The sequence below is a fragment of the Ranitomeya imitator genome, chromosome 4 (assembly GCF_032444005.1).
Source record: "Ranitomeya imitator isolate aRanImi1 chromosome 4, aRanImi1.pri, whole genome shotgun sequence".
Classification (NCBI taxonomy): domain Eukaryota; kingdom Metazoa; phylum Chordata; class Amphibia; order Anura; family Dendrobatidae; genus Ranitomeya; species Ranitomeya imitator.
In genome coordinates, this window is record NC_091285.1 from 719,046,311 (window position 1) to 719,074,222 (window position 27,912).

The following is a 27,912-nucleotide window of genomic DNA, read 5'->3' on the forward strand; positions in this document are numbered from 1 at the left end:
CCTGCTCACACAGCTGTTGGTTTGTTGCAATGAGTTGCAGTGCAGGAAGTAGAATTTAACCCTTTGTCTCGTCTTCTAGGGAACGTTCCAGCAGATGTGGATATCCAAGCAGGAATATGAAGAGGGTGGGAAGCAGTGCGTGGAGCGGAAGTGTCCCTGACCCCGGACAGAAACCCAGTCACCGAGAGATATGACTCTCGCAACACCGAGACCCCCGGAATCATCCGCCCTGTCTGCTCACAAGAGAGCTGAGCGACAACCTGTCCGTCCACCATTCCGGCTCCCACATGGGTTGTCACCCATGTTTACCAGGAACAGATACAAATAGGTGACAACATAAAGGGAGACTCCCCACACAGTCAATACATCCCCCATGTATAAGACTCATCCTGGAAACATAATAAAACGACCAGAAATCAAAGCCTCCGCGGTGTGTGTAATATCAACGTCAGGCCTGACCACCGGCATCCTGTGTATCCGGGGTGAAAGGTTGTCACCTGGGGGTGTATGCCATCACGTCTGACACAGTCTAGTCAGAGCTGACAAATGGTGGACTCGCACCTGCAAATTGAGATTCTGGTTTGGCTTTTATCCTAAGTCATGTGACAAGGCTCGTTAAAGGGTTGACATTGACTTGTAGGATTGCTACTTCCAATAGGTGGCACTAGAGTTCTAGTTCGCTTCCTCTCTGAAGTGACAATTTGCATAATTAGCATATTTCCCAGAGGAGCATTGTGGCTTTAAGTCTCCTCATCTCGGCATGCTTAGCATGTCACTCTCTGCAAGGAGACACGATACTTCTTGGATACCTTTAACAAGAGGAATGGTAAATGCTTCCATTTCTAGGAGGAATAAAAGACGAACAGCCTGACACGGGATTATGTACTGAGAGCTCAGGGCCCTGACCTATCGGACATGGGCCTGACCTGCCGAACATAGGCCTGACCTACCCGACATGGGCCTAACCTACTCTACATCAATCTGACCTATCCGACACGAACCTGACCTACCCAACGCAGGCCTGACCTACCTGACACAGGCCTGAACTACACAACACAGACCTGACCTACCCGACACGGGCCTGACCTACCCAACATGGGCCTAACCTACTCTACATGAACCTGACCTACCCAACGCAGGCCTGGCCTACCCGACACGGGCCTGACCTACCCAACGCAGGCCTGACCTACCCAACATGGGCCTGACCTACCCAACATGGACCTAACCTACTCTACATGAACCTGACCTACCCAACGCAGGCCTGACCTACCTGACACAGGCCTGAACTACCCGACACGGGCCTGAACTACACAACACGGGCCTGACCTACCCGACACGGGCCTGACCTACCCAACATGGGTCTAACCTACTCTACATGAACCTGACCTACCCAACGCAGGCCTGACCTACCCAACACAGACCTGAACTACCCGACACGGGCCTGAACTACACAACACGGACCTGACCTACCCGACACGGGCCTGACCTACCCAACATGGGCCTAACCTACTCTACATGAACCTGACCTACCCAACGCAGGCCTGACCTACCTGACACGGACCTGATCTACCCAACACAAGCCTGACCTACCCGACACGGGCCTGACCTACCCAACGCAGGCCTGACCTACCCGACACGGGCCTGACCTACCCAACATGGACCTAACCTACTCTACATGAACCTGACCTACCCAACGCAGGCCTGACCTACCCGACACGGACCTCACCTACCCAACGCAGGCCTGACCTACTCGACACGGGTCTGACCCACCCAACACAGACCTGACCTACCCAACGCAGGCCTGACCTACCCGACACGGGCCTGACCTACCCAACATGGACCTAACCTACTCTACATGAACCTGACCTACCCAACGCAGGCCTGACCTACCCGACACGGACCTGACCTACCCAACGCAGGCCTGACCTACCCGACACGGACCTGACCTACCCAACGCAGGCCTGACCTACTCGACACGGGTCTGACCCACCCGACACGGGCCTGACCTATTGGACACGGGTTGACCTGCCGGACACGGACCTGACCTATCAGACATAGCATCACCAGTCCTGCCACGTGGTAGAAGATGCTGGACACATGCCCTGATGCCAGGCAGTGCCTGTCCCATCACCAGCATCATGTCCTGTCCACATGTAATCATATGATATCCCCAGCTATCACCCACACAGAGGGGAGCAGGGCGTCTGACCCATGGCGCCAGAAGGCTGCAGACAGGAGACGGGTTGCCAAGGCGGCACACTGAGCACGGGTCACTTGTTTACCAGGATGAGAGGACGACGGGCGACAGCCCAGGTGATTGCGGTAACTCCACTTACACAACATACTGAGGTCCGGGAGGCTGTGGCTCCCTCCTGCCTGGACTTTGCTTTATTTAGACATTGCAGGAGAGCTAGGAAGGTAAGGAGCAAAAATCGACATTGTGTCGGCACGGCTCTGGATATTGGTGGATGGGGCATGGATGTGGGGGACAGGGGGCACCACAACAAGCCTCTGTGAGGGCAACAAACTAGAATCCTGCCCCTGAGGAATGGGAGGTCTAACTACAGCTCCATGTATGAGCACGGTCTGTGTGTATCTATCTATCTATAAGTATGGAACATGTATAGAATATATAGCTATGTGTGTATATATTTATGTATTAGTACGGTGTGTATGTACTGTATATGTGTGTATATATTTATGTATTAGTATGACGTGCATGTATATGTGTGTATATATTTATGTATTAGTGCGGTGTGTATGTATATGTGTGTGTATTTATGTATTAGTACGGTGTGTATGTATATGTGTGTGTATTTATGTATTAGCATGGTGTGTATGTATGAGCATGTTATATATATATATATATATATATATATATATACAATGTGTGTGTGTGCTTATTACCATGGTGTGTGCATGTATGTGTATATATGTATATTATTATTTATTTATATAGCACCATTGATTCCATGGTGCTGTACATGAGAAGGGGTTACATACAAGTTACAGATATCACTTACAGTAAACAAACTAACAATCACAGACTGATACAGAGGGGCGAGGACCCTGCCCTTGCGGGCTCACATTCTACAGGATTATGGGGAAGGAGACAGGAGGTTGAGGGTTGCAGGAGCTCCGGTGTTGGTGAGGTGGTAGCTCCGGTGTTGGTGAGGCGGTAGCTCCGGTGTTGGTGAGGCGGTAGCTCCGGTGTTGGTGAGGCGGTAGCTCCGGTGTTGGTGAGGCGGTAGCTCCGGTGTTGGTGAGGCGGTAGCTCCGGTGGTGGTGAGGCGGTAGCTCCGGTGTTGGTGAGGCGGTAGCTCCGGTGGTGGTGAGGCGGTAGCTCCGGTGTTGGTGAGGTGGTAGCTCCGGTGTTGGTGAGGCGGTAGCTCCGGTGTTGGTGAGGTGGTAGCTCCGGTGTTGGTGAGGCGGTAGCTCCGGTGTTGGTGAGGCGGTAGCTCCGGTGTTGGTGAGGCGGTAGCTCCGGTGTTGGTGAGGCGGTAGCTCCGGTGGTGGTGAGGCGGTAGCTCCGGTGTTGGTGAGGCGGTAGCTCCGGTGTTGGTGAGGCGGTAGCTCCGGTGTTGGTGAGGCGGTAGCTCCGGTGTTGGTGAGGCGGTAGCTCCGGTGTTGGTGAGGCGGTAGCTCCGGTGGTGGTGAGGCGGTAGCTCCGGTGTTGGTGAGGGGGTAGCTCCGGTGTTGGTGAGGCGGTAGCTCCGGTGTTGGTGAGGCGGTAGCTCCGGTGGTGGTGAGGCGGTAGCTCTGGTGTTGGTGAGGCGGTAGCTCTGGTGTTGGTGATGGGGTAGCTCCGGTGTTGGTGAGGCGGTAGCTCCGGTGTTGGTGAGGCGGTAGCTCCGGTGTTGGTGAGGCGGGAGCTCCGGTGTTGCTGAGGCGGTAGCTCCGGTGTTGGTGAGGCGGTAGCTCCGGTGTTGGTGAGGCGGTAGCTCCGGTGTCGGTGAGGCGGTAGCTCCGGTGTCGGTGAGGCGGTAGCTCCGGTGTTGCTGAGGCGGTAGCTCCGGTGTTGGTGAGGCGGTAGCTCCGGTGTCGGTGAGGCGGTAGCTCCGGTGTTGGTGAGGCGGTAGCTCCGGTGTCGGTGAGGCGGTAGCTCCGGTGTCGGTGAGGCGGTAGCTCCGGTGTTGCTGAGGCGGTAGCTCCGGTGTTGGTGAGGCGGTAGCTCCGGTGTCGGTGAGGCGGTAGCTCCGGTGTCGGTGAGGCGGTAGCTTTGGTAGTGATGAGGCGGCAGCGGGGTCAGTGCAGGCTGTAGGCTTTCCTGAAGAGATGGGTTTTCAGGTTCTGTCTGAAGGATCTGAATGTGGTTGATAGTTGGATGTGTTGGGGCAAAGAATTCCAGAGGATGGGGGATATCCGGGAGAAGTCTTGGAGGCGGTTGGGTGAGGAGCTGATTAGTGTGGAGGAGAGAAGGAGGTCTGGGGAGGACCGGAGATCACTTGAGGGAAGATAATGTATTTAAGTATTAGCATGGTGCGTATGAATATGTGTGTATGTATTTATGCATTAGCACAGTTTGTGTATATGTGTTGTGTGTGTGTATTGCCATGGTGTGTGTATGTATATGTATATGTGTGGATGTATTAGCATGGTGTGTATGTATATGTGTATATATTTATGTATTAGCACGGTGTGTATGTATATGTGTATATATTTATGTATTAGTACGGTGTGTATGTATATGTGTATATATTTATGTATTAGCATGGTGTGTATGTATATGTGTATATATTTATGTATTAGCATGGTGTGCATATATTTATGTATTAGCATGGTGTGTATGTATATGTGTATATATTTATGTATTAGCATGGTGTGTATGTATATGTGTATATATTTATGTATTAGCATGGTGTGCATATATTTATGTATTAGCATGGTGTGTATGTATATGTGTATATATTTATGTATTAGCATGGTGTGTATGTATATGTGTATATATTTATGTATTAGTACGGTGTGTATGTATATGTGTATATATTTATGTATTAGTACGGTGTGCATGTATATGTGTATATATTTATGTATTAGTACGGTGTGTATGTATATGTGTATATGTTTATGTATTAGCAAGGTGTGTATGTATATGTGTATATATTTATGTATTAGCATGGTGTGCATATATTTATGTATTAGCATGGTGTGTATGTATATGTGTATATATTTATGTATTAGCAAGGTGTGTATGTATATGTGTATATATTTATGTATTAGTGCGGTGTGTATGTATATGTGTATATATTTATGTATTAGCATGGTGTGTATGTATTTATGTATTAGCACGGTGTGTATGTATATGTGTATATATTTATGTATTAGCAAGGTGTGTATGTATATGTGTATATATTTATGTATTAGCACGGTGTGTATGTATATGTGTATATATTTATGTATTAGCATGGTGTGTATGTATTTATGTATTAGCACGGTGTGTATGTATATGTGTATATATTTATGTATTAGTACGGTGTGTATGTATATGTGTATATATTTATGTATTAGCACGGTGTGTATATATTTATGTATTAGCATGGTGTGTATGTATATGTGTATATATTTATGTATTAGCACGGTGTGTATATATTTATGTATTAGCATGGTGTGTATGTATATGTGTATATATTTATGTATTAGCATGGTGTGTATATATTTATGTATTAGTACGGTGTGTATGTATATGTGTATATATTTATGTATTAGTACGGTGTGTATGTATATGTGTATATATTTATGTATTAGCACGGTGTGTATATATTTATGTATTAGCATGGTGTGTATGTATATGTGTATATATTTATGTATTAGCATGGTGTGTATGTATATGTGTATATATTTATGTATTAGTGCGGTGTGTATGTATATGTGTATATATTTATGTATTAGCATGGTGTGTATGTATATGTGTATATATTTATGTATTAGCACGGTGTGTATGTATATGTGTATATATTTATGTATTAGCATGGTGTGTATATATTTATGTATTAGCATGGTGTGTATGTATATGTGTATATATTTATGTATTAGTGCGGTGTGTATGTATATGTGTATATATTTATGTATTAGCATGGTGTGTATGTATATGTGCATATATTTATGTATTAGCATGGTGTGTATATATTTATGTATTAGCACGGTGTGTATGTATATGTGTATATATTTATGTATTAGCATGGTGTGTATATATTTATGTATTAGCATGGTGTGTATGTATATGTGTATATATTTATGTATTAGCACGGTGTGTATGTATATGTGTATATATTTATGTATTAGCATGGTGTGTATGTATATGTGTATATATTTATGTATTAGTACGGTGTGTATGTATATGTGTATATATTTATGTATTAGCATGGTGTGTATGTATATGTGTATATATTTATGTATTAGCATGGTGTGCATATATTTATGTATTAGCATGGTGTGTATGTATATGTGTATATATTTATGTATTAGCATGGTGTGCATATATTTATGTATTAGCATGGTGTGTATGTATATGTGCATATATTTATGTATTAGCATGGTGTGTATGTATATGTGTATATATTTATGTATTAGCATGGTGTGTATGTATATGTGCATATATTTATGTATTAGCATGGTGTGTATGTATATGTGTATATATTTATGTATTAGCATGGTGTGTATATATTTATGTATTAGCATGGTGTGTATGTATATGTGTATATATTTATGTATTAGCACGGTGTGTATGTATATGTGTATATATTTATGTATTAGCATGGTGTGTATGTATATGTGTATATATTTATGTATTAGCATGGTGTGTATGTATATGTGTATATATTTATGTATTAGTACGGTGTGTATGTATATGTGTATATATTTATGTATTAGCATGGTGTGTATATATTTATGTATTAGCATGGTGTGTATGTATATGTGTATATATTTATGTATTAGCATGGTGTGTATGTATATGTGTATATATTTATGTATTAGCACGGTGTGTATGTATATGTGTATATATTTATGTATTAGCACGGTGTGTATGTATATGTGTATATATTTATGTATTAGCATGGTGTGCATATATTTATGTATTAGCATGGTGTGTATGTATATGTGTATATATTTATGTATTAGCATGGTGTGTATGTATATGTGTATATATTTATGTATTAGCATGGTGTGTATCTATAGATTCAAGATTCAAAGAAGCTTTATTGGCAGGACCAAATACACATCAGTTTTGCCAAAGCAAGTGTATAGAGGCAATAGGGATAGGGACTGTGGGGATGTTGGGTAGGAGCTGTGAGGGGAGGTGGATGGGGCAGATCCAGGTTGGGGGCTATAGTCTATGGCATAGGGGAGGTGGATGGGGCAGGTCCATTGTGGGGGCTATAGTCCATGGCATAGGGGAGGTGGATGGGGCAGGTTCAGGTTGGGGGCTATAGTCCATGGCATAGGGGAGGTGGATGGGGCAGGTCCATTGTGGGGGCTATAGTCCATGGCATAGGAGAGGTGGATGGGGGCAGATCCAGGTTGGGGGCTATAGTCCATGGCATAGGGGAGGTGGATGGGGCAGATCCATTGTGGGGGCTATAGACCATGGCATAGGGGAGGTGGATGGGGCAGATCCAGGGTGGGGGCTATAGTCCATGGCATAGGGGAGGTGGATGGGGCAGGTCCATTGTGGGGGCTATAGTCCATGGCATAGGGGAGGTGGATGGGGCAGGTCCAGGTTGGGGGCTATAGTCCATGGCATAGGGGAGGTGGATGGGGCAGGTCCATTGTGGGGGCTATAGTCCATGGCATAGGGGAGGTGGATGGGGGCAGATCCAGGTTGGGGGCTATAGTCCATGGCATAGGGGAGGTGGATGGGGCAGATCCAGGGTGGGGGCTATAGTCCATGGCATAGGGGAGGTGGATGGGGCAGATCCATTGTGGGGGCTATAGTCCATGGCATAGGGGAGGTGGATGGGGCAGGTCCAGGGTGGGGGCTATAGTCCATGGCATAGGGGAGGTGGATGGGGCAGGTTCAGGTTGGGGGCTATAGTCCATGGCATAGGGGAGATGGATGGGGCAGATCCATTGTGGGGGCTATAGTCCATGGCATAGGGGAGGTGGATGGGGCAGGTCCAGGTTGGGGGCTATAGTCCATGGCATCATAGTTCTCTTTCTCGCAGTCTATGACATTCGCTCACATACCGCGCTGCTATCTCCACCGCTCTCTCTTCTTCCCCCAGCAGGATATATGTTTTCTCTTCCTCCTTCATGGTGATGAAGTCTGGGAAGAGATGTGAGAGTCTCCTGAAGTGAGTGTCCCTCACTGCTGAGTATTTGGAGCAGTGTAGCAGGAAGTGGGTTTCGTCCTCTATGGCCTCCTGGTCACAGTGTTGGCACAGTCTTTCCTCCCTGGGCTTGTAGCTCTGCCTGTGTCGGCCACATTCGATGGCCAGACTGTGGGCACTGAGTCTATATCGGCTCAGGATCTGGCGGTCTCTGGGGTCCGGGAGTTTCTCCAGATATGGGGCCAGTCTGTAATCTCTCTGTAGGCTCCGGTACATGATCAGTTTCTGTGAGCTGATGATATCATTCTTCCAGTCACTGACATACCTCTCCTGGCCTTCATCTGCCATCTTCCTGATTCCGGCTTTTGTCAGGTTGTTGTGATTGGTGTCTTGCTCCGGTTGGGTTTGGCTGGGCTGTTCCGGGGGTTCTGGTTTTTCTGTTTCACCTACATGTATCAGGGCTTTATGGTGATGGGAGCTTGGATTGCTCCTATGCAGGTGAGCCCGGAATGACAGCGCCCTCTTTAGAACTGTTAGGTGTAGAGGGAATCTGCCCAGCTCGGCCCGACAAGCACTGTTGGAGGTGCTCCGATGGACCTGGAGAAGGTGCTTGCAGAATTCCAGGTGGAATATTTCTGTTGGACTGGAGTCCCACTTTGACCAGTCTGGGTAGGTGTGAGGACCCCAGACTTCGCTGCCATACAGGAGGATTGGGGCGATGATGGAGTCGAAGATTTTTAGCCAGACCCTCACTGGTGGCTTCAGATGGTAGAGTGTCCTTCGGATGGCATAGAAGGTTTTGCAGGCCTTGTCTTTCAGGGTCTCTATGGCTTGTTTGAAGTTCCCTGACCGGTGAATCTCTAGGCCCAGGTAGGTATATTTGTCCGTTCCTGTGAGGTCGCAGTTGTTGAGGATAAATGATGGGTGCTGGTCTGATCTTCTCTTTCTCCTCTGGAACACCATGGTGTTGGTTTTCTTTAGGTTGACCGGTAGGGCCCAGGTGGAGCTGAATTTCTCTAGGATTTTCAGGTTGTCCTGGAGGCCTTTCTCGGTTGGTGACAGCAGCAGCAGGTCATCTGCATACAGCAGGAATTTCACCTGGGCGTCGTGGAGGGTGAGACCTGGTGCTGAGGAGGATTCCAGGGCGGTAGCCAGCTCGTTGATGTAGATGTTGAAGAGCGTTGGACTTAGGCTGCAGCCTTGTCTGACTCCACGGCTCTGCGGGAAAAAAGCCGTTCTTTTGCCGCTCACACTCACGCTGCAGCTGTTCTCGGTGTAGGAGCTTTTGATGACATCGTAGGTCTTTCCTCCTATTCCACTCTCCAGCAGTTTCAGGAATAAGCCCGGGTGCCACACTGAATCAAAGGCCTTTTTAAAGTCCACAAAGCAGGCGTATATCTTCCCATTCTTTGTATTGTAGACGTGTCTCTGAATGAGGCTGTGCAGAGTATAGATGTGGTCAGTGGTGCGGTGGTTCGGCATGAACCCTGCTTGGCTCTTGTTGAGGACGTTGTGCTCGGTGAGGAAGGTGAGGATCCTCTTGTTCAGGATACTGTTGAACAGTTTTCCCAGGTTGCTGCTGACGCATATGCCTCTGTAGTTGGCTGGGTCATACCTGTCCCCACTCTTGTGGATGGGTGTGATGAGGCCTTGGTTCCAGGTACGAGGGAAGTAGCCGGCACTCAGTACAATATTGAAGAGTTTAACCATTGCAGCCTGTATTTCTGGTGGGCTGTACTTCAGCATTTCTGGTAGGATTCCATCCAGGCCACCGGCTTTTCTACATCTTATGGAGGAGAGTCTCTCGGCTACTTCCTGTAGTGTTATAGGTGTATCCACCGGGTTTTGGAAGTTTTTGATTTTTTCCTCCATTGCTTTTAGTTTCGCCATTATGTTTTCCTGTTCTTGGTTTAGTCCTTCCTTTGGAATGTCCTTATAGAGGTCTCTGAAGTATTGGAGCCAGAGGTTGCCATTTTGGATATGGTTGTTGTTTTTCTTGTCTTTGGTGCCCATGTGGTTCCATAGTTCCCAGAAGGAGTGGTCTTGGAGGGCGTCTTGGAGTTGATTGAGCTTCGTAGAGATGTAACTCTGCTTCTTCCTCCTGAGGATGGTTTTGTACTGCTTTTGTATGGAATCATAGGCTTCCCTCAGACCCAGGTGGTTGGGGTCTCTGTGTTTCTTGTTGGAGGCTGTTCTCAGGGTCTTCCGTACAGCTTTACATTCTCTGTCAAACCAGCCATTGACCTGTGTTTCTTTTGGTCTCTTGTAGTCGACTTTTTTAAGGTCGGACAGTCTGGCCATTGCGTAGAATATATTGTTGAGGTCCTTTGCGGCTTGGCTCACTCCCTCTGGGTTTGGCATGTACTCAAATATATATGTGTATATATTTATGTATTAGCATGGTGTGTATGTATATGTGTATATATATATGTATTAGCACGGTGTGTATGTATATGTGTATATATTTATGTATTAGTGCGGTGTATATGTATATGTGTATATATTTATGTATTAGCATGGTGTGTATGTATATGTGTATATATTTATGTATTAGCATGGTGTGTATGTATATGTGTATATATTTATGTATTAGTACGGTGTGTATGTATATGTGTATATATTTATGTATTAGTACGGTGTGTATGTATATGTGTATATATTTATGTATTAGCATGGTGTGTATGTATATGTGTATATATTTATGTATTAGCATGGTGTGTATGTATATGTGTATATATATATGTATTAGCACGGTGTGTATGTATATGTGTATATATTTATGTATTAGTGCGGTGTATATGTATATGTGTATATATTTATGTATTAGCATGGTGTGTATGTATATGTGTATATATTTATGTATTAGTACGGTGTGTATGTATATGTGTATATATTTATGTATTAGCATGGTGTGTATGTATATGTGTATATATTTATGTATTAGTACGGTGTGTATGTATATGTGTATATATTTATGTATTAGCATGGTGTGTATGTATATGTGTATATATTTATGTATTAGCATGGTGTGTATGTATATGTGTATATATTTATGTATTAGCACGGTGTGTATGTATATGTGTATATATTTATGTATTAGCATGGTGTGTATGTATATGTGTATATATTTATGTATTAGCATGGTGTGTATGTATATGTGTATATATTTATGTATTAGTACGGTGTGTATGTATATGTGTATATATTTATGTATTAGCATGGTGTGTATGTATATGTGTATATATTTATGTATTAGTACGGTGTGTATGTATATGTGTATATATTTATGTATTAGCATGGTGTGTATGTATATGTGTATATATTTATGTATTAGTACGGTGTGTATGTATATGTGTATATATTTATGTATTAGCATGGTGTGTATGTATATGTGTATATATTTATGTATTAGCACGGTGTGTATGTATATGTGTATATATATATGTATTAGCACGGTGTGTATGTATATGTGTATATATTTATGTATTAGCATGGTGTGTATGTATATGTGTATATATTTATGTATTAGCATGGTGTGTATGTATATGTGTATATATTTATGTATTAGTACGGTGTGTATGTATATGTGTATATATTTATGTATTAGCATGGTGTGTATGTATATGTGTATATATTTATGTATTAGTACGGTGTGTATGTATATGTGTATATATTTATGTATTAGCATGGTGTGTATGTATATGTGTATATATTTATGTATTAGCATGGTGTGTATGTATATGTGTATATATATATGTATTAGCACGGTGTGTATGTATATGTGTATATATTTATGTATTAGCATGGTGTGTATGTATATGTGTATATATTTATGTATTAGCATGGTGTGTATGTATATGTGTATATATTTATGTATTAGTACGGTGTGTATGTATATGTGTATATATTTATGTATTAGCATGGTGTGTATGTATATGTGTATATATTTATGTATTAGTACGGTGTGTATGTATATGTGTATATATTTATGTATTAGCATGGTGTGTATGTATATGTGTATATATTTATGTATTAGTACGGTGTGTATGTATATGTGTATATATTTATGTATTAGCATGGTGTGTATGTATATGTGTATATATTTATGTATTAGCACGGTGTGTATGTATATGTGTATATATATATGTATTAGCACGGTGTGTATGTATATGTGTATATATTTATGTATTAGCATGGTGTGTATGTATATGTGTATATATTTATGTATTAGCATGGTGTGTATGTATATGTGTATATATTTATGTATTAGTACGGTGTGTATGTATATGTGTATATATTTATGTATTAGCATGGTGTGTATGTATATGTGTATATATTTATGTATTAGCATGGTGTGTATGTATATGTGTATATATTTATGTATTAGCATGGTGTGTATGTATATGTGTATATATTTATGTATTAGCACGGTGTGTATGTATATGTGTATATATTTATGTATTAGCACGGTGTGTATGTATATGTGTATATATTTATGTATTAGCATGGTGTGTATGTATATGTGTATATATTTATGTATTAGCATGGTGTGTATGTATATGTGCATATATTTATGTATTAGCATGGTGTGTATGTATATGTGTATATATTTATGTATTAGCACGGTGTGTATGTATATGTGTATATATTTATGTATTAGCATGGTGTGTATGTATATGTGTATATATTTATGTATTAGCACGGTGTGTATATATTTATGTATTAGCATGGTGTGTATGTATATGTGTATATATTTATGTATTAGCATGGTGTGTATGTATATGTGTATATATTTATGTATTAGCATGGTGTGTATGTATATGTGTATATATTTATGTATTAGCATGGTGTGTATATATTTATGTATTAGCATGGTGTGTATGTATATGTGTATATATTTATGTATTAGCATGGTGTGTATGTATATGTGTATATATTTATGTATTAGCATGGTGTGTATGTATATGTGTATATATTTATGTATTAGCACGGTGTGTATATATTTATGTATTAGCATGGTGTGTATGTACAGTGGGGCAAAAAAGTATTTAGTCAGTCAGCAATAGTGCAAGTTCCACCACTTAAAAAGATGAGAGGCGTCTGTAATTTACATCATAGGTAGACCTCAACTATGGGAGACAAACTGAGAAAAAAAAATCTAGAAAATCACATTGTCTGTTTTTTTAACATTTTATTTGCATATTATGGTGGAAAATAAGTATTTGGTCAGAAACAAAATTTCATCTCAATACTTTGTAATATATCCTTTGTTGGCAATGACAGAGGTCAAACGTTTTCTGTAAGTCTTCACAAGGTTGCCACACACTGTTGTTGGTATGTTGGCCCATTCCTCCATGCAGATCTCCTCTAGAGCAGTGATGTTTTTGGCTTTTCGCTTGGCAACACGGACTTTCAACTCCCTCCAAAGGTTTTCTATAGGGTTGAGATCTGGAGACTGGCTAGGCCACTCCAGGACCTTGAAATGCTTCTTACGAAGCCACTCCTTCGTTGCCCTGGCGGTGTGCTTTGGATCATTGTCATGTTGAAAGACCCAGCCACGTTTCATCTTCAATGCCCTTGCTGATGGAAGGAGGTTTGCACTCAAAATCTCACGATACATGGCCCCATTCATTCTTTCATGTACCCGGATCAGTCGTCCTGGCCCCTTTGCAGAGAAACAGCCCCAAAGCATGATGTTTCCACCACCATGCTTTACAGTAGGTATGGTGTTTGATGGATGCAACTCAGTATTCTTTTTCCTCCAAACACGACAAGTTGTGTTTCTACCAAACAGTTCCAGTTTGGTTTCATCAGACCATAGGACATTCTCCCAAAACTCCTCTGGATCCTCCAAATGCTCTCTAGCAAACTTCAGACGGGCCCGGACATGTACTGGCTTAAGCAGTGGGACACGTCTGACACTGCAGGATCTGAGTCCATGGTGGCACAGTGTGTTACTTATGGTAGGCCTTGTTACATTGGTCCCAGCTCTCTGCAGTTCATTCACTAGGTCCCCCCGCGTGGTTCTGGGATTTTTGCTCACCGTTCTTGTGATCATTCTGACCCCACAGGGTGGGATTTTGCGTGGAGCCCCAGATCGAGGGAGATTATCAGTGGTCTTGTATGTCTTCCATTTTCTAATTATTGCTCCCACTGTTGATTTCTTCACTCCAAGCTGGTTGGCTATTGCAGATTCACTCTTCCCAGCCTGGTGCAGGGCTACAATTTTGTTTCTGGTGTCCTTTGACAGCTCTTTGGTCTTCACCATAGTGGAGTTTGGAGTCAGACTGTTTGAGGGTGTGCACAGGTGTCTTTTTATACTGATAACAAGTTTAAACAGGTGCCATTACTACAGGTAATGAGTGGAGGAAAGAGGAGACTCTTAAAGAAGAAGTTACAGGTCTGTGAGAGCCAGAAATCTTGATTGTTTGTTTCTGACCAAATACTTATTTTCCACCATAATATGCAAATAAAATGTTAAAAAAACAGACAATGTGATTTTCTGGATTTTTTTTTCTCAGTTTGTCTCCCATAGTTGAGGTCTACCTATGATGTAAATTACAGACGCCTCTCATCTTTTTAAGTGGTGGAACTTGCACTATTGCTGACTGACTAAATACTTTTTTGCCCCACTGTATATGTGCATATATTTATGTATTAGTACGGTGTGTATATATTTATGTATTAGCATGGTGTGTATGTATATGTGTATATATTTATGTATTAGCACGGTGTGTATGTATATGTGTATATATTTATGTATTAGCATGGTGTGTATGTATATGTGTATATATTTATGTATTAGCATGGTGTGTATGTATATGTGTATATATTTATGTATTAGCATGGTGTGTATGTATATGTGTATATATTTATGTATTAGCATGGTGTGCATGTATATGTGTATATATTTATGTATTAGCATGGTGTGTATGTATATGTGTATATATTTATGTATTAGCATGGTGTGTATGTATATGTGTATATATTTATGTATTAGCATGGTGTGTATGTATATGTGTATATATTTATGTATTAGCATGGTGTGCATGTATATGTGTATATATTTATGTATTAGCATGGTGTGTATGTATATGTGTATATATTTATGTATTAGCATGGTGTGTATGTATATGTGTATATATTTATGTATTAGCATGGTGTGTATGTATATGTGTATATATTTATGTATTAGCATGGTGTGTATGTATATGTGTATATATTTATGTATTAGCACGGTGTGTATGTATATGTGTATATATTTATGTATTAGCACGGTGTGTATGTATATGTGTATATATTTATGTATTAGCACGGTGTGTATGTATATGTGTATATATTTATGTATTAGCATGGTGTGTATGTATATGTGTATATATTTATGTATTAGCATGGTGTGTATGTATATGTGTATATATTTATGTATTAGCATGGTGTGTATGTATATGTGTATATATTTATGTATTAGCATGGTGTGCATGTATATGTGTATATATTTATGTATTAGCATGGTGTGTATGTATATGTGTATATATTTATGTATTAGCATGGTGTGCATGTATATGTGTATATATTTATGTATTAGCACGGTGTGTATGTATATGTATATATATTTATGTATTAGCATGGTGTGTATGTATATGTGTATATATTTATGTATTAGTACAGTGTGTATATATTTATGTATTAGCATGGTGTGTATATATTTATGTATTAGTACGGTGTGTATGTATATGTGTATATATTTATGTATTAGCATGGTGTGTATGTATATGTGTATATATTTATGTATTAGCACGGTGTGTATATATTTATGTATTAGCATGGTGTGCATGTATATGTGTATATATTTATGTATTAGCATGGTGTGTATGTATATGTGTATATATTTATGTATTAGCATGGTGTGTATGTATATGTGTATATATTTATGTATTAGCACGGTGTGTATATATTTATGTATTAGCATGGTGTGCATGTATATGTGTATATATTTATGTATTAGCATGGTGTGTATGTATATGTGTATATATTTATGTATTAGCACGGTGTGTATATATTTATGTATTAGCATGGTGTGTATGTATATGTGTATATATTTATGTATTAGCATGGTGTGTATATATTTATGTATTAGTACGGTGTGCATGTATATGTGTATATATTTATGCATTAGCATGGTGTGTATGTATATGTGTATATATTTATGTATTAGCATGGTGTGTATGTATATGTGTATATATTTATGTATTAGCATGGTGTGTATGTATATGTGTATATATTTATGTATTAGCATGGTGTGTATATATTTATGTATTAGCATGGTGTGTATGTATATGTGTATATATTTATGTATTAGCATGGTGTGTATGTATATGTGTATATATTTATGTATTAGCATGGTGTGTATGTATATGTGTATATATTTATGTATTAGCATGGTGTGTATGTATATGTGTATATATTTATGTATTAGCATGGTGTGTATGTATATGTGTATATATTTATGTATTAGCATGGTGTGTATGTATATGTGTATATATTTATGTATTAGCATGGTGTGTATGTATATGTGTATATATTTATGTATTAGCATGGTGTGTATGTATATGTGTATATATTTATGTATTAGCACGGTGTGTATGTATATGTGTATATATTTATGTATTAGCATGGTGTGTATGTATATGTGTATATATTTATGTATTAGCATGGTGTGTATGTATATGTGTATATATTTATGTATTAGCATGGTGTGTATGTATATGTGTATATATTTATGTATTAGCATGGTGTGTATGTATATGTGTATATATTTATGTATTAGCATGGTGTGTATGTATATGTGTATATATTTATGTATTAGCACGGTGTGTATGTATATGTGTATATATTTATGTATTAGCATGGTGTGTATGTATATGTGTATATATTTATGTATTAGCATGGTGTGTATGTATATGTGTATGTATTTATGTATTAGCACGGTGTGTATGTATATGTGTATATATTTATGTATTAGCATGGTGTGTATATATTTATGTATTAGCATGGTGTGTATGTATATGTGTATATATTTATGTATTAGCATGGTGTGCATGTATATGTGTATATATTTATGTATTAGCATGGTGTGTATATATTTATGTATTAGCATGGTGTGTATGTATATGTGTATATATTTATGTATTAGCACGGTGTGTATATATTTATGTATTAGCACGGTGTGTATGTATATGTGTATATATTTATGTATTAGCATGGTGTGTATGTATATGTGTATGTATTTATGTATTAGCACGGTGTGTATGTATATGTGTATATATTTATGTATTAGCATGGTGTGTATATATTTATGTATTAGCATGGTGTGTATGTATATGTGTATATATTTATGTATTAGCATGGTGTGCATGTATATGTGTATATATTTATGTATTAGCATGGTGTGTATGTATATGTGTATATATTTATGTATTAGCACGGTGTGTATGTATATGTGTATATATTTATGTATTAGCATGGTGTGTATATATTTATGTATTAGCACGGTGTGTATGTATATGTGTATATATTTATGTATTAGCATGGTGTGTATGTATATGTGTATATATTTATGTATTAGCATGGTGTGTATGTATATGTGTATATATTTATGTATTAGCATGGTGTGTATGTATATGTGTATATATTTATGTATTAGCACGGTGTGTATATATTTATGTATTAGCATGGTGTGTATATATTTATGTATTAGCATGGTGTGTATGTATATGTGTATATATTTATGTATTAGCATGGTGTGTATGTATATGTGTATATATTTATGTATTAGTACGGTGTGTATGTATATGTGTATATATTTATGTATTAGCATGGTGTGTATGTATATGTGTATATATTTATGTATTAGCACGGTGTGTATATATTTATGTATTAGCATGGTGTGTATATATTTATGTATTAGCATGGTGTGTATGTATATGTATATATATTTATGTATTAGCATGGTGTGTATGTATATGTGTATATATTTATGTATTAGCACGGTGTGTATGTATATGTGTATATATTTATGTATTAGCACGGTGTGTATGTATATGTGTATATATTTATGTATTAGCACGGTGTGTATATATTTATGTATTAGCATGGTGTGTATATATTTATGTATTAGCATGGTGTGTATGTATATGTATATATATTTATGTATTAGCATGGTGTGTATGTATATGTGTATATATTTATGTATTAGCATGGTGTGTATGTATATGTGTATATATTTATGTATTAGTACGGTGTGTATGTATATGTATATATATTTATGTATTAGCATGGTGTGTATGTATATGTGTATATATTTATGTATTAGCATGGTGTGTATGTATATGTGTATATATATATGTATTAGCACGGTGTGTATGTATATGTGTATATATTTATGTATTAGCATGGTGTGTATGTATATGTGTATATATTTATGTATTAGCATGGTGTGTATGTATATGTGTATATATTTATGTATTAGCACGGCGTGTATGTATATGTGTATATATTTATGTATTAGCACGGTGTGTATGTATATGTGTATATATTTATGTATTAGCACGGCGTGTATGTATATGTGTATATATTTATGTATTAGTACGGTGTGTATGTATATGTGTATATATTTATGTATTAGTACGGTGTGTATGTATATGTGTATATGTTTATGTATTAGCACGGTGTGTATGTATATGTGTATATATTTATGTATTAGTACGGCGTGTATGTATATGTGTATATATTTATGTATTAGTACGGTGTGTATGTATATGTGTATATATTTATGTATTAGTACGGTGTGTATGTATATGTGTATATATTTATGTATTAGCACGGCGTGTATGTATATGTGTATATATTTATGTATTAGTACGGTGTGTATGTATATGTATATATATTTATGTATTAGCATGGTGTGTATGTATATGTGTATATATTTATGTATTAGCATGGTGTGTATGTATATGTGTATATATATATGTATTAGCACGGTGTGTATGTATATGTGTATATATTTATGTATTAGCATGGTGTGTATATATTTATGTATTAGCATGGTGTGTATATATTTATGTATTAGCACGGTGTGTATGTATATGTGTATATATTTATGTATTAGCATGGTGTGTATATATTTATGTATTAGCATGGTGTGTATGTATATGTGTATATATTTATGTATTAGCATGGTGTGTATGTATATGTGTATATGTTTATGTATTAGCACGGTGTGTATGTATATGTGTATATATTTATGTATTAGCACGGCGTGTATGTATATGTGTATATATTTATGTATTAGCACGGTGTGTATGTATATGTGTATATATTTATGTATTAGCATGGTGTGTATGTATATGTGTATATATTTATGTATTAGCATGGTGTGTATGTATATGTGTATATATTTATGTATTAGCATGGTGTGTATGTATATGTGTATATATTTATGTATTAGCATGGTGTGTATATATTTATGTATTAGCATGGTGTGTATGTATATGTGTATATATTTATGTATTAGCATGGTGTGTATGTATATGTGTATATATTTATGTATTAGCATGGTGTGTATATATTTATGTATTAGCATGGTGTGTATGTATATGTGTATATATTTATGTATTAGCACGGTGTGTATATATTTATGTATTAGCATGGTGTGCATATATTTATGTATTAGCATGGTGTGCATATATTTATGTATTAGTACGGTGTGTATGTATATGTGTATATATTTATGTATTAGCATGGTGTGTATATATTTATGTATTAGCATGGTGTGCATATATTTATGTATTAGTACGGTGTGTATGTATATGTGTATATATTTATGTATTAGCATGGTGTGTATGTATATGTGTATATATTTATGTATTAGCATGGTGTGCATATATTTATGTATTAGTACGGTGTGTATGTATATGTGTATATATTTATGTATTAGCATGGTGTGCATATATTTATGTATTAGCATGGTGTGCATATATTTATGTATTAGTACGGTGTGTATGTATATGTGTATATATTTATGTATTAGCATGGTGTGTATGTATATGTGTATATATTTATGTATTAGCATGGTGTGTATGTATATGTGTATATATTTATGTATTAGCATGGTGTGTATGTATATGTGTATATATTTATGTATTAGCATGGTGTGTATGTATATGTGCATATATTTATGTATTAGCATGGTGTGCATATATTTATGTATTAGTACGGTGTGTATGTATATGTGTATATATTTATGTATTAGCATGGTGTGTATATATTTATGTATTAGCATGGTGTGTATGTATATGTGTATATATTTATGTATTAGCATGGTGTGTATGTATATGTGTATATATTTATGTATTAGCATGGTGTGCATATATTTATGTATTAGCATGGTGTGCATATATTTATGTATTAGTACGGTGTGTATGTATATGTGTATATATTTATGTATTAGCATGGTGTGTATGTATATGTGTATATATTTATGTATTAGTACGGTGTGTATATATTTATGTATTAGCATGGTGTGTATGTATATGTGTATATATTTATGTATTAGCATGGTGTGTATGTATATGTGTATATATTTATGTATTAGTACGGTGTGTATGTATATGTGTATATATTTATGTATTAGTACGGTGTGTATGTATATGTGTATATATTTATGTATTAGCATGGTGTGTATATATTTATGTATTAGCATGGTGTGTATGTATATGTGTATATATTTATGTATTAGCATGGTGTGTATGTATATGTGTATATATTTATGTATTAGCATGGTGTGTATATATTTATGTATTAGCATGGTGTGTATGTATATGTGTATATATTTATGTATTAGCACGGCGTGTATGTATATGTGTATATATTTATGTATTAGCACGGTGTGTATGTATATGTGTATATATTTATGTATTAGCACGGTGTGTATGTATATGTGTATATATTTATGTATTAGCATGGTGTGTATGTATATGTGTATATATTTATGTATTAGCACGGCGTGTATGTATATGTGTATATATTTATGTATTAGCACGGTGTGTATGTATATGTGTATATATTTATGTATTAGCACGGCGTGTATGTATATGTGTATATATATATGTATTAGCACGGTGTGTATGTATATGTGTATATATTTATGTATTAGCACGGTGTGTATGTATATGTGTATATATTTATGTATTAGCATGGTGTGTATGTATATGTGTATATATTTATGTATTAGCATGGTGTGTATGTATATGTGTATATATTTATGTATTAGCATGGTGTGTATATATTTATGTATTAGCATGGTGTGTATGTATATGTGTATATATTTATGTATTAGCACGGTGTGTATATATTTATGTATTAGCACGGTGTGTATGTATATGTGTATATATTTATGTATTAGCATGGTGTGTATGTATATGTGTATATATTTATGTATTAGCATGGTGTGTATATATTTATGTATTAGCATGGTGTGTATGTATATGTGTATATATTTATGTATTAGCATGGTGTGCATATATTTATGTATTAGCATGGTGTGCATATATTTATGTATTAGTACGGTGTGTATGTATATGTGTATATATTTATGTATTAGCACGGTGTGTATGTATATGTGTATATATTTATGTATTAGCATGGTGTGTATGTATATGTGTATATATTTATGTATTAGCACGGTGTGTATATATTTATGTATTAGCATGGTGTGCATATATTTATGTATTAGTACGGTGTGTATGTATATGTGTATATATTTATGTATTAGCACGGTGTGTATGTATATGTGTATATATTTATGTATTAGCATGGTGTGTATGTATATGTGTATATATTTATGTATTAGCACGGTGTGTATATATTTATGTATTAGCATGGTGTGTATATATTTATGTATTAGCACGGTGTGTATGTATATGTGTATATATTTATGTATTAGCATGGTGTGTATGTATATGTGTATATATTTATGTATTAGCACGGTGTGTATATATTTATGTATTAGCATGGTGTGTATATATTTATGTATTAGCATGGTGTGTATGTATATGTGTATATATTTATGTATTAGCATGGTGTGTATGTATATGTGTATATATTTATGTATTAGCACGGTGTGTATGTATATGTGTATATATTTATGTATTAGCACGGTGTGTATGTATATGTGTATATATTTATGTATTAGCACGGTGTGTATGTATATGTGTATATATTTATGTATTAGCACGGTGTGTATATATTTATGTATTAGCATGGTGTGTATGTATATGTGTATATATTTATGTATTAGCATGGTGTGTATGTATATGTGTATATATTTATGTATTAGCATGGTGTGTATGTATATGTGTATATATTTATGTATTAGCACGGTGTGTATATATTTATGTATTAGCACGGTGTGTATGTATATGTGTATATATTTATGTATTAGCATGGTGTGTATGTATATGTGTATATATTTATGTATTAGCATGGTGTGTATGTATATGTGTATATATTTATGTATTAGCACGGTGTGTATATATTTATGTATTAGCACGGTGTGTATGTATATGTGTATATATTTATGTATTAGCATGGTGTGTATGTATATGTGTATATATTTATGTATTAGTACGGTGTGTATATATTTATGTATTAGCATGGTGTGTATATATTTATGTATTAGCATGGTGTGTATGTATATGTGTATATATTTATGTATTAGCACGGTGTGTATATATTTATGTATTAGCATGGTGTGTATATATTTATGTATTAGCACGGTGTGTATGTATATGTGTATATATTTATGTATTAGCACGGTGTGTATATATTTATGTATTAGCATGGTGTGTATGTATATGTGTATATATTTATGTATTAGTACGGTGTGTATATATTTATGTATTAGCATGGTGTGTATATATTTATGTATTAGCACGGTGTGTATGTATATGTGTATATATTTATGTATTAGCATGGTGTGTATGTATATGTGTATATATTTATGTATTAGTACGGTGTGTATATATTTATGTATTAGCATGGTGTGTATGTATATGTGTATATATTTATGTATTAGCACGGTGTGTATATATTTATGTATTAGCACGGTGTGTATGTATATGTGTATATATTTATGTATTAGCACGGTGTGTATATATTTATGTATTAGCATGGTGTGTATGTATATGTGTATATATTTATGTATTAGTACGGTGTGTATATATTTATGTATTAGCACGGTGTGTATGTATATGTGTATATATTTATGTATTAGCACGGTGTGTATATATTTATGTATTAGCACGGTGTGTATGTATATGTGTATATATTTATGTATTAGCATGGTGTGTATGTATATGTGTATATATTTATGTATTAGTACGGTGTGTATGTATATGTGTATATATTTATGTATTAGCATGGTGTGTATGTATATGTGTATATATTTATGTATTAGCACGGTGTGTATATATTTATGTATTAGTACGGTGTGCATGTATATGTGTATATATTTATGTATTAGCACGGTGTGTATGTATATGTGTATATATTTATGTATTAGTACGGTGTGTATATATTTATGTATTAGCATGGTGTGTATATATTTATGTATTAGCATGGTGTGTATGTATATGTGTATATATTTATGTATTAGCATGGTGTGTATGTATATGTGTATATATTTATGTATTAGTACGGTGTGTATATATTTATGTATTAGTACGGTGTGCATGTATATGTGTATATATTTATGTATTAGCACGGTGTGTATGTATATGTGTATATATTTATGTATTAGTACGGTGTGTATATATTTATGTATTAGTACGGTGTGCATGTATATGTGTATATATTTATGTATTAGCACGGTGTGTATGTATATGTGTATATATTTATGTATTAGTACGGTGTGTATATATTTATGTATTAGCATGGTGTGTATATATTTATGTATTAGCATGGTGTGTATGTATATGTGTATATATTTATGTATTAGCATGGTGTGTATGTATATGTGTATATATTTATGTATTAGTACGGTGTGTATATATTTATGTATTAGCACGGTGTGTATGTATATGTGTATATATTTATGTATTAGCACGGTGTGTATGTATATGTGTATATATTTATGTATTAGTACGGTGTGTATATATTTATGTATTAGCATGGTGTGTATATATTTATGTATTAGCATGGTGTGTATGTATATGTGTATATATTTATGTATTAGCATGGTGTGTATGTATATGTGTATATATTTATGTATTAGCACGGTGTGTATATATTTATGTATTAGCACGGTGTGTATGTATATGTGTATATATTTATGTATTAGCATGGTGTGTATGTATATGTGTATATATTTATGTATTAGTACGGTGTGTATGTATATGTGTATATATTTATGTATTAGCATGGTGTGTATGTATATGTGTATATATTTATGTATTAGCACGGTGTGTATATATTTATGTATTAGTACGGTGTGCATGTATATGTGTATATATTTATGTATTAGCACGGTGTGTATGTATATGTGTATATATTTATGTATTAGTACGGTGTGTATATATTTATGTATTAGCATGGTGTGTATATATTTATGTATTAGCATGGTGTGTATGTATATGTGTATATATTTATGTATTAGCATGGTGTGTATGTATATGTGTATATATTTATGTATTAGTACGGTGTGTATATATTTATGTATTAGCATGGTGTGTATATATTTATGTATTAGCATGGTGTGTATGTATATGTGTATATATTTATGTATTAGCACGGTGTGTATATATTTATGTATTAGCATGGTGTGTATATATTTATGTATTAGCACGGTGTGTATGTATATGTGTATATATTTATGTATTAGCACGGTGTGTATATATTTATGTATTAGCACGGTGTGTATGTATATGTGTATATATTTATGTATTAGCATGGTGTGTATGTATATGTGTATATATTTATGTATTAGTACGGTGTGTATGTATATGTGTATATATTTATGTATTAGCATGGTGTGTATGTATATGTGTATATATTTATGTATTAGCACGGTGTGTATATATTTATGTATTAGTACGGTGTGCATGTATATGTGTATATATTTATGTATTAGCACGGTGTGTATGTATATGTGTATATATTTATGTATTAGCATGGTGTGTATGTATATGTGTATATATTTATGTATTAGCATGGTGTGTATGTATATGTGTATATATTTATGTATTAGCACGGTGTGTATATATTTATGTATTAGCACGGTGTGTATGTATATGTGTATATATTTATGTATTAGCATGGTGTGTATGTATATGTGTATATATTTATGTATTAGTACGGTGTGTATATATTTATGTATTAGCATGGTGTGTATATATTTATGTATTAGCATGGTGTGTATGTATATGTGTATATATTTATGTATTAGCACGGTGTGTATATATTTATGTATTAGCATGGTGTGTATATATTTATGTATTAGCACGGTGTGTATGTATATGTGTATATATTTATGTATTAGCACGGTGTGTATATATTTATGTATTAGCATGGTGTGTATGTATATGTGTATATATTTATGTATTAGTACGGTGTGTATATATTTATGTATTAGCATGGTGTGTATATATTTATGTATTAGCACGGTGTGTATGTATATGTGTATATATTTATGTATTAGCATGGTGTGTATGTATATGTGTATATATTTATGTATTAGTACGGTGTGTATATATTTATGTATTAGCATGGTGTGTATATATTTATGTATTAGCATGGTGTGTATGTATATGTGTATATATTTATGTATTAGCATGGTGTGTATGTATATGTGTATATATTTATGTATTAGTACGGTGTGTATGTATATGTGTATATATTTATGTATTAGTACGGTGTGTATGTATATGTGTATATATTTATGTATTAGCATGGTGTGTATATATTTATGTATTAGTACGGTGTGCATGTATATGTGTATATATTTATGTATTAGCACGGTGTGTATGTATATGTGTATATATTTATGTATTAGCATGGTGTGTATATATTTATGTATTAGCATGGTGTGTATATATTTATGTATTAGCACGGTGTGTATGTATATGTGTATATATTTATGTATTAGCATGGTGTGTATATATTTATGTATTAGCATGGTGTGCATATATTTATGTATTAGCATGGTGTGTATGTATATGTGTATATATTTATGTATTAGCACGGCGTGTATGTATATGTGTATATATTTATGTATTAGCACGGTGTGTATGTATATGTGTATATATTTATGTATTAGCATGGTGTGTATGTATATGTGTATATATTTATGTATTAGCACGGTGTGTATATATTTATGTATTAGCATGGTGTGTATATATTTATGTATTAGCATGGTGTGTATGTATATGTGTATATATTTATGTATTAGCATGGTGTGTATGTATATGTGTATATATTTATGTATTAGCATGGTGTGTATGTATATGTGTATATATTTATGTATTAGCACGGTGTGTATGTATATGTGTATATATTTATGTATTAGCATGGTGTGTATGTATATGTGTATATATTTATGTATTAGCATGGTGTGTATGTATATGTGTATATATTTATGTATTAGCACGGTGTGTATGTATATGTGTATATATTTATGTATTAGCATGGTGTGCATATATTTATGTATTAGCATGGTGTGTATGTATATGTGTATATATTTATGTATTAGCACGGCGTGTATGTATATGTGTATATATTTATGTATTAGCACGGTGTGTATGTATATGTGTATATATTTATGTATTAGCATGGTGTGTATGTATATGTGTATATATTTATGTATTAGCATGGTGTGTATGTATATGTGTATATATTTATGTATTAGCATGGTGTGTATGTATATGTGTATATATTTATGTATTAGCACGGTGTGTATATATTTATGTATTAGCATGGTGTGTATGTATATGTGTATATATTTATGTATTAGCATGGTGTGTATATATTTATGTATTAGCATGGTGTGTATGTATATGTGTATATATTTATGTATTAGCATGGTGTGTATATATTTATGTATTAGCATGGTGTGTATGTATATGTGTATATATTTATGTATTAGCATGGTGTGTATGTATATGTGTATATATTTATGTATTAGCATGGTGTGTATGTATATGTGTATATATTTATGTATTAGCACGGTGTGTATGTATATGTGTATATATTTATGTATTAGCATGGTGTGTATGTATATGTGTATATATTTATGTATTAGCACGGTGTGTATATATTTATGTATTAGCATGGTGTGTATGTATATGTGTATATATTTATGTATTAGCATGGTGTGTATATATTTATGTATTAGCACGGTGTGTATATATTTATGTATTAGCATGGTGTGTATATATTTATGTATTAGCACGGTGTGTATATATTTATGTATTAGCATGGTGTGTATGTATATGTGTATATATTTATGTATTAGCATGGTGTGTATGTATATGTGTATATATTTATGTATTAGCATGGTGTGTATATATTTATGTATTAGCATGGTGTGTATGTA

At 35.4% G+C, this 27,912-nt stretch overlaps 2 protein-coding genes across 4 annotated transcripts in view; both read left to right on the forward strand.

Moving 5' to 3' along the window:
- Nucleotides 1–418, forward strand: part of ACTL6B (actin like 6B) — a 90,304-nt gene extending 89,886 nt beyond the window's left edge. For both annotated transcript variants that reach the window (XM_069767550.1, XM_069767551.1), the window contains one exon: nt 80–418. In XM_069767550.1, the coding sequence (XP_069623651.1) occupies nt 80–160 (81 nt within the window). In that variant the 3' untranslated portion in view covers nt 161–418. The remainder of the gene's footprint in view (nt 1–79) is intronic.
- Nucleotides 419–2,390: 1,972 nt separating this feature from the next.
- Nucleotides 2,391–27,912, forward strand: part of TFR2 (transferrin receptor 2) — a 221,272-nt gene continuing 195,750 nt past the window's right edge. The window contains exon 1 of one of the 2 annotated variants that reach the window (XM_069767553.1): nt 2,391–2,418. Coding sequence is in view for 1 of the 2 variants with exons in the window: in XM_069767552.1 (XP_069623653.1) it covers nt 2,572–2,584 (13 nt within the window). In the remaining variant the exon portion in view is untranslated. The other variant, XM_069767552.1, reaches the window with a different exon arrangement.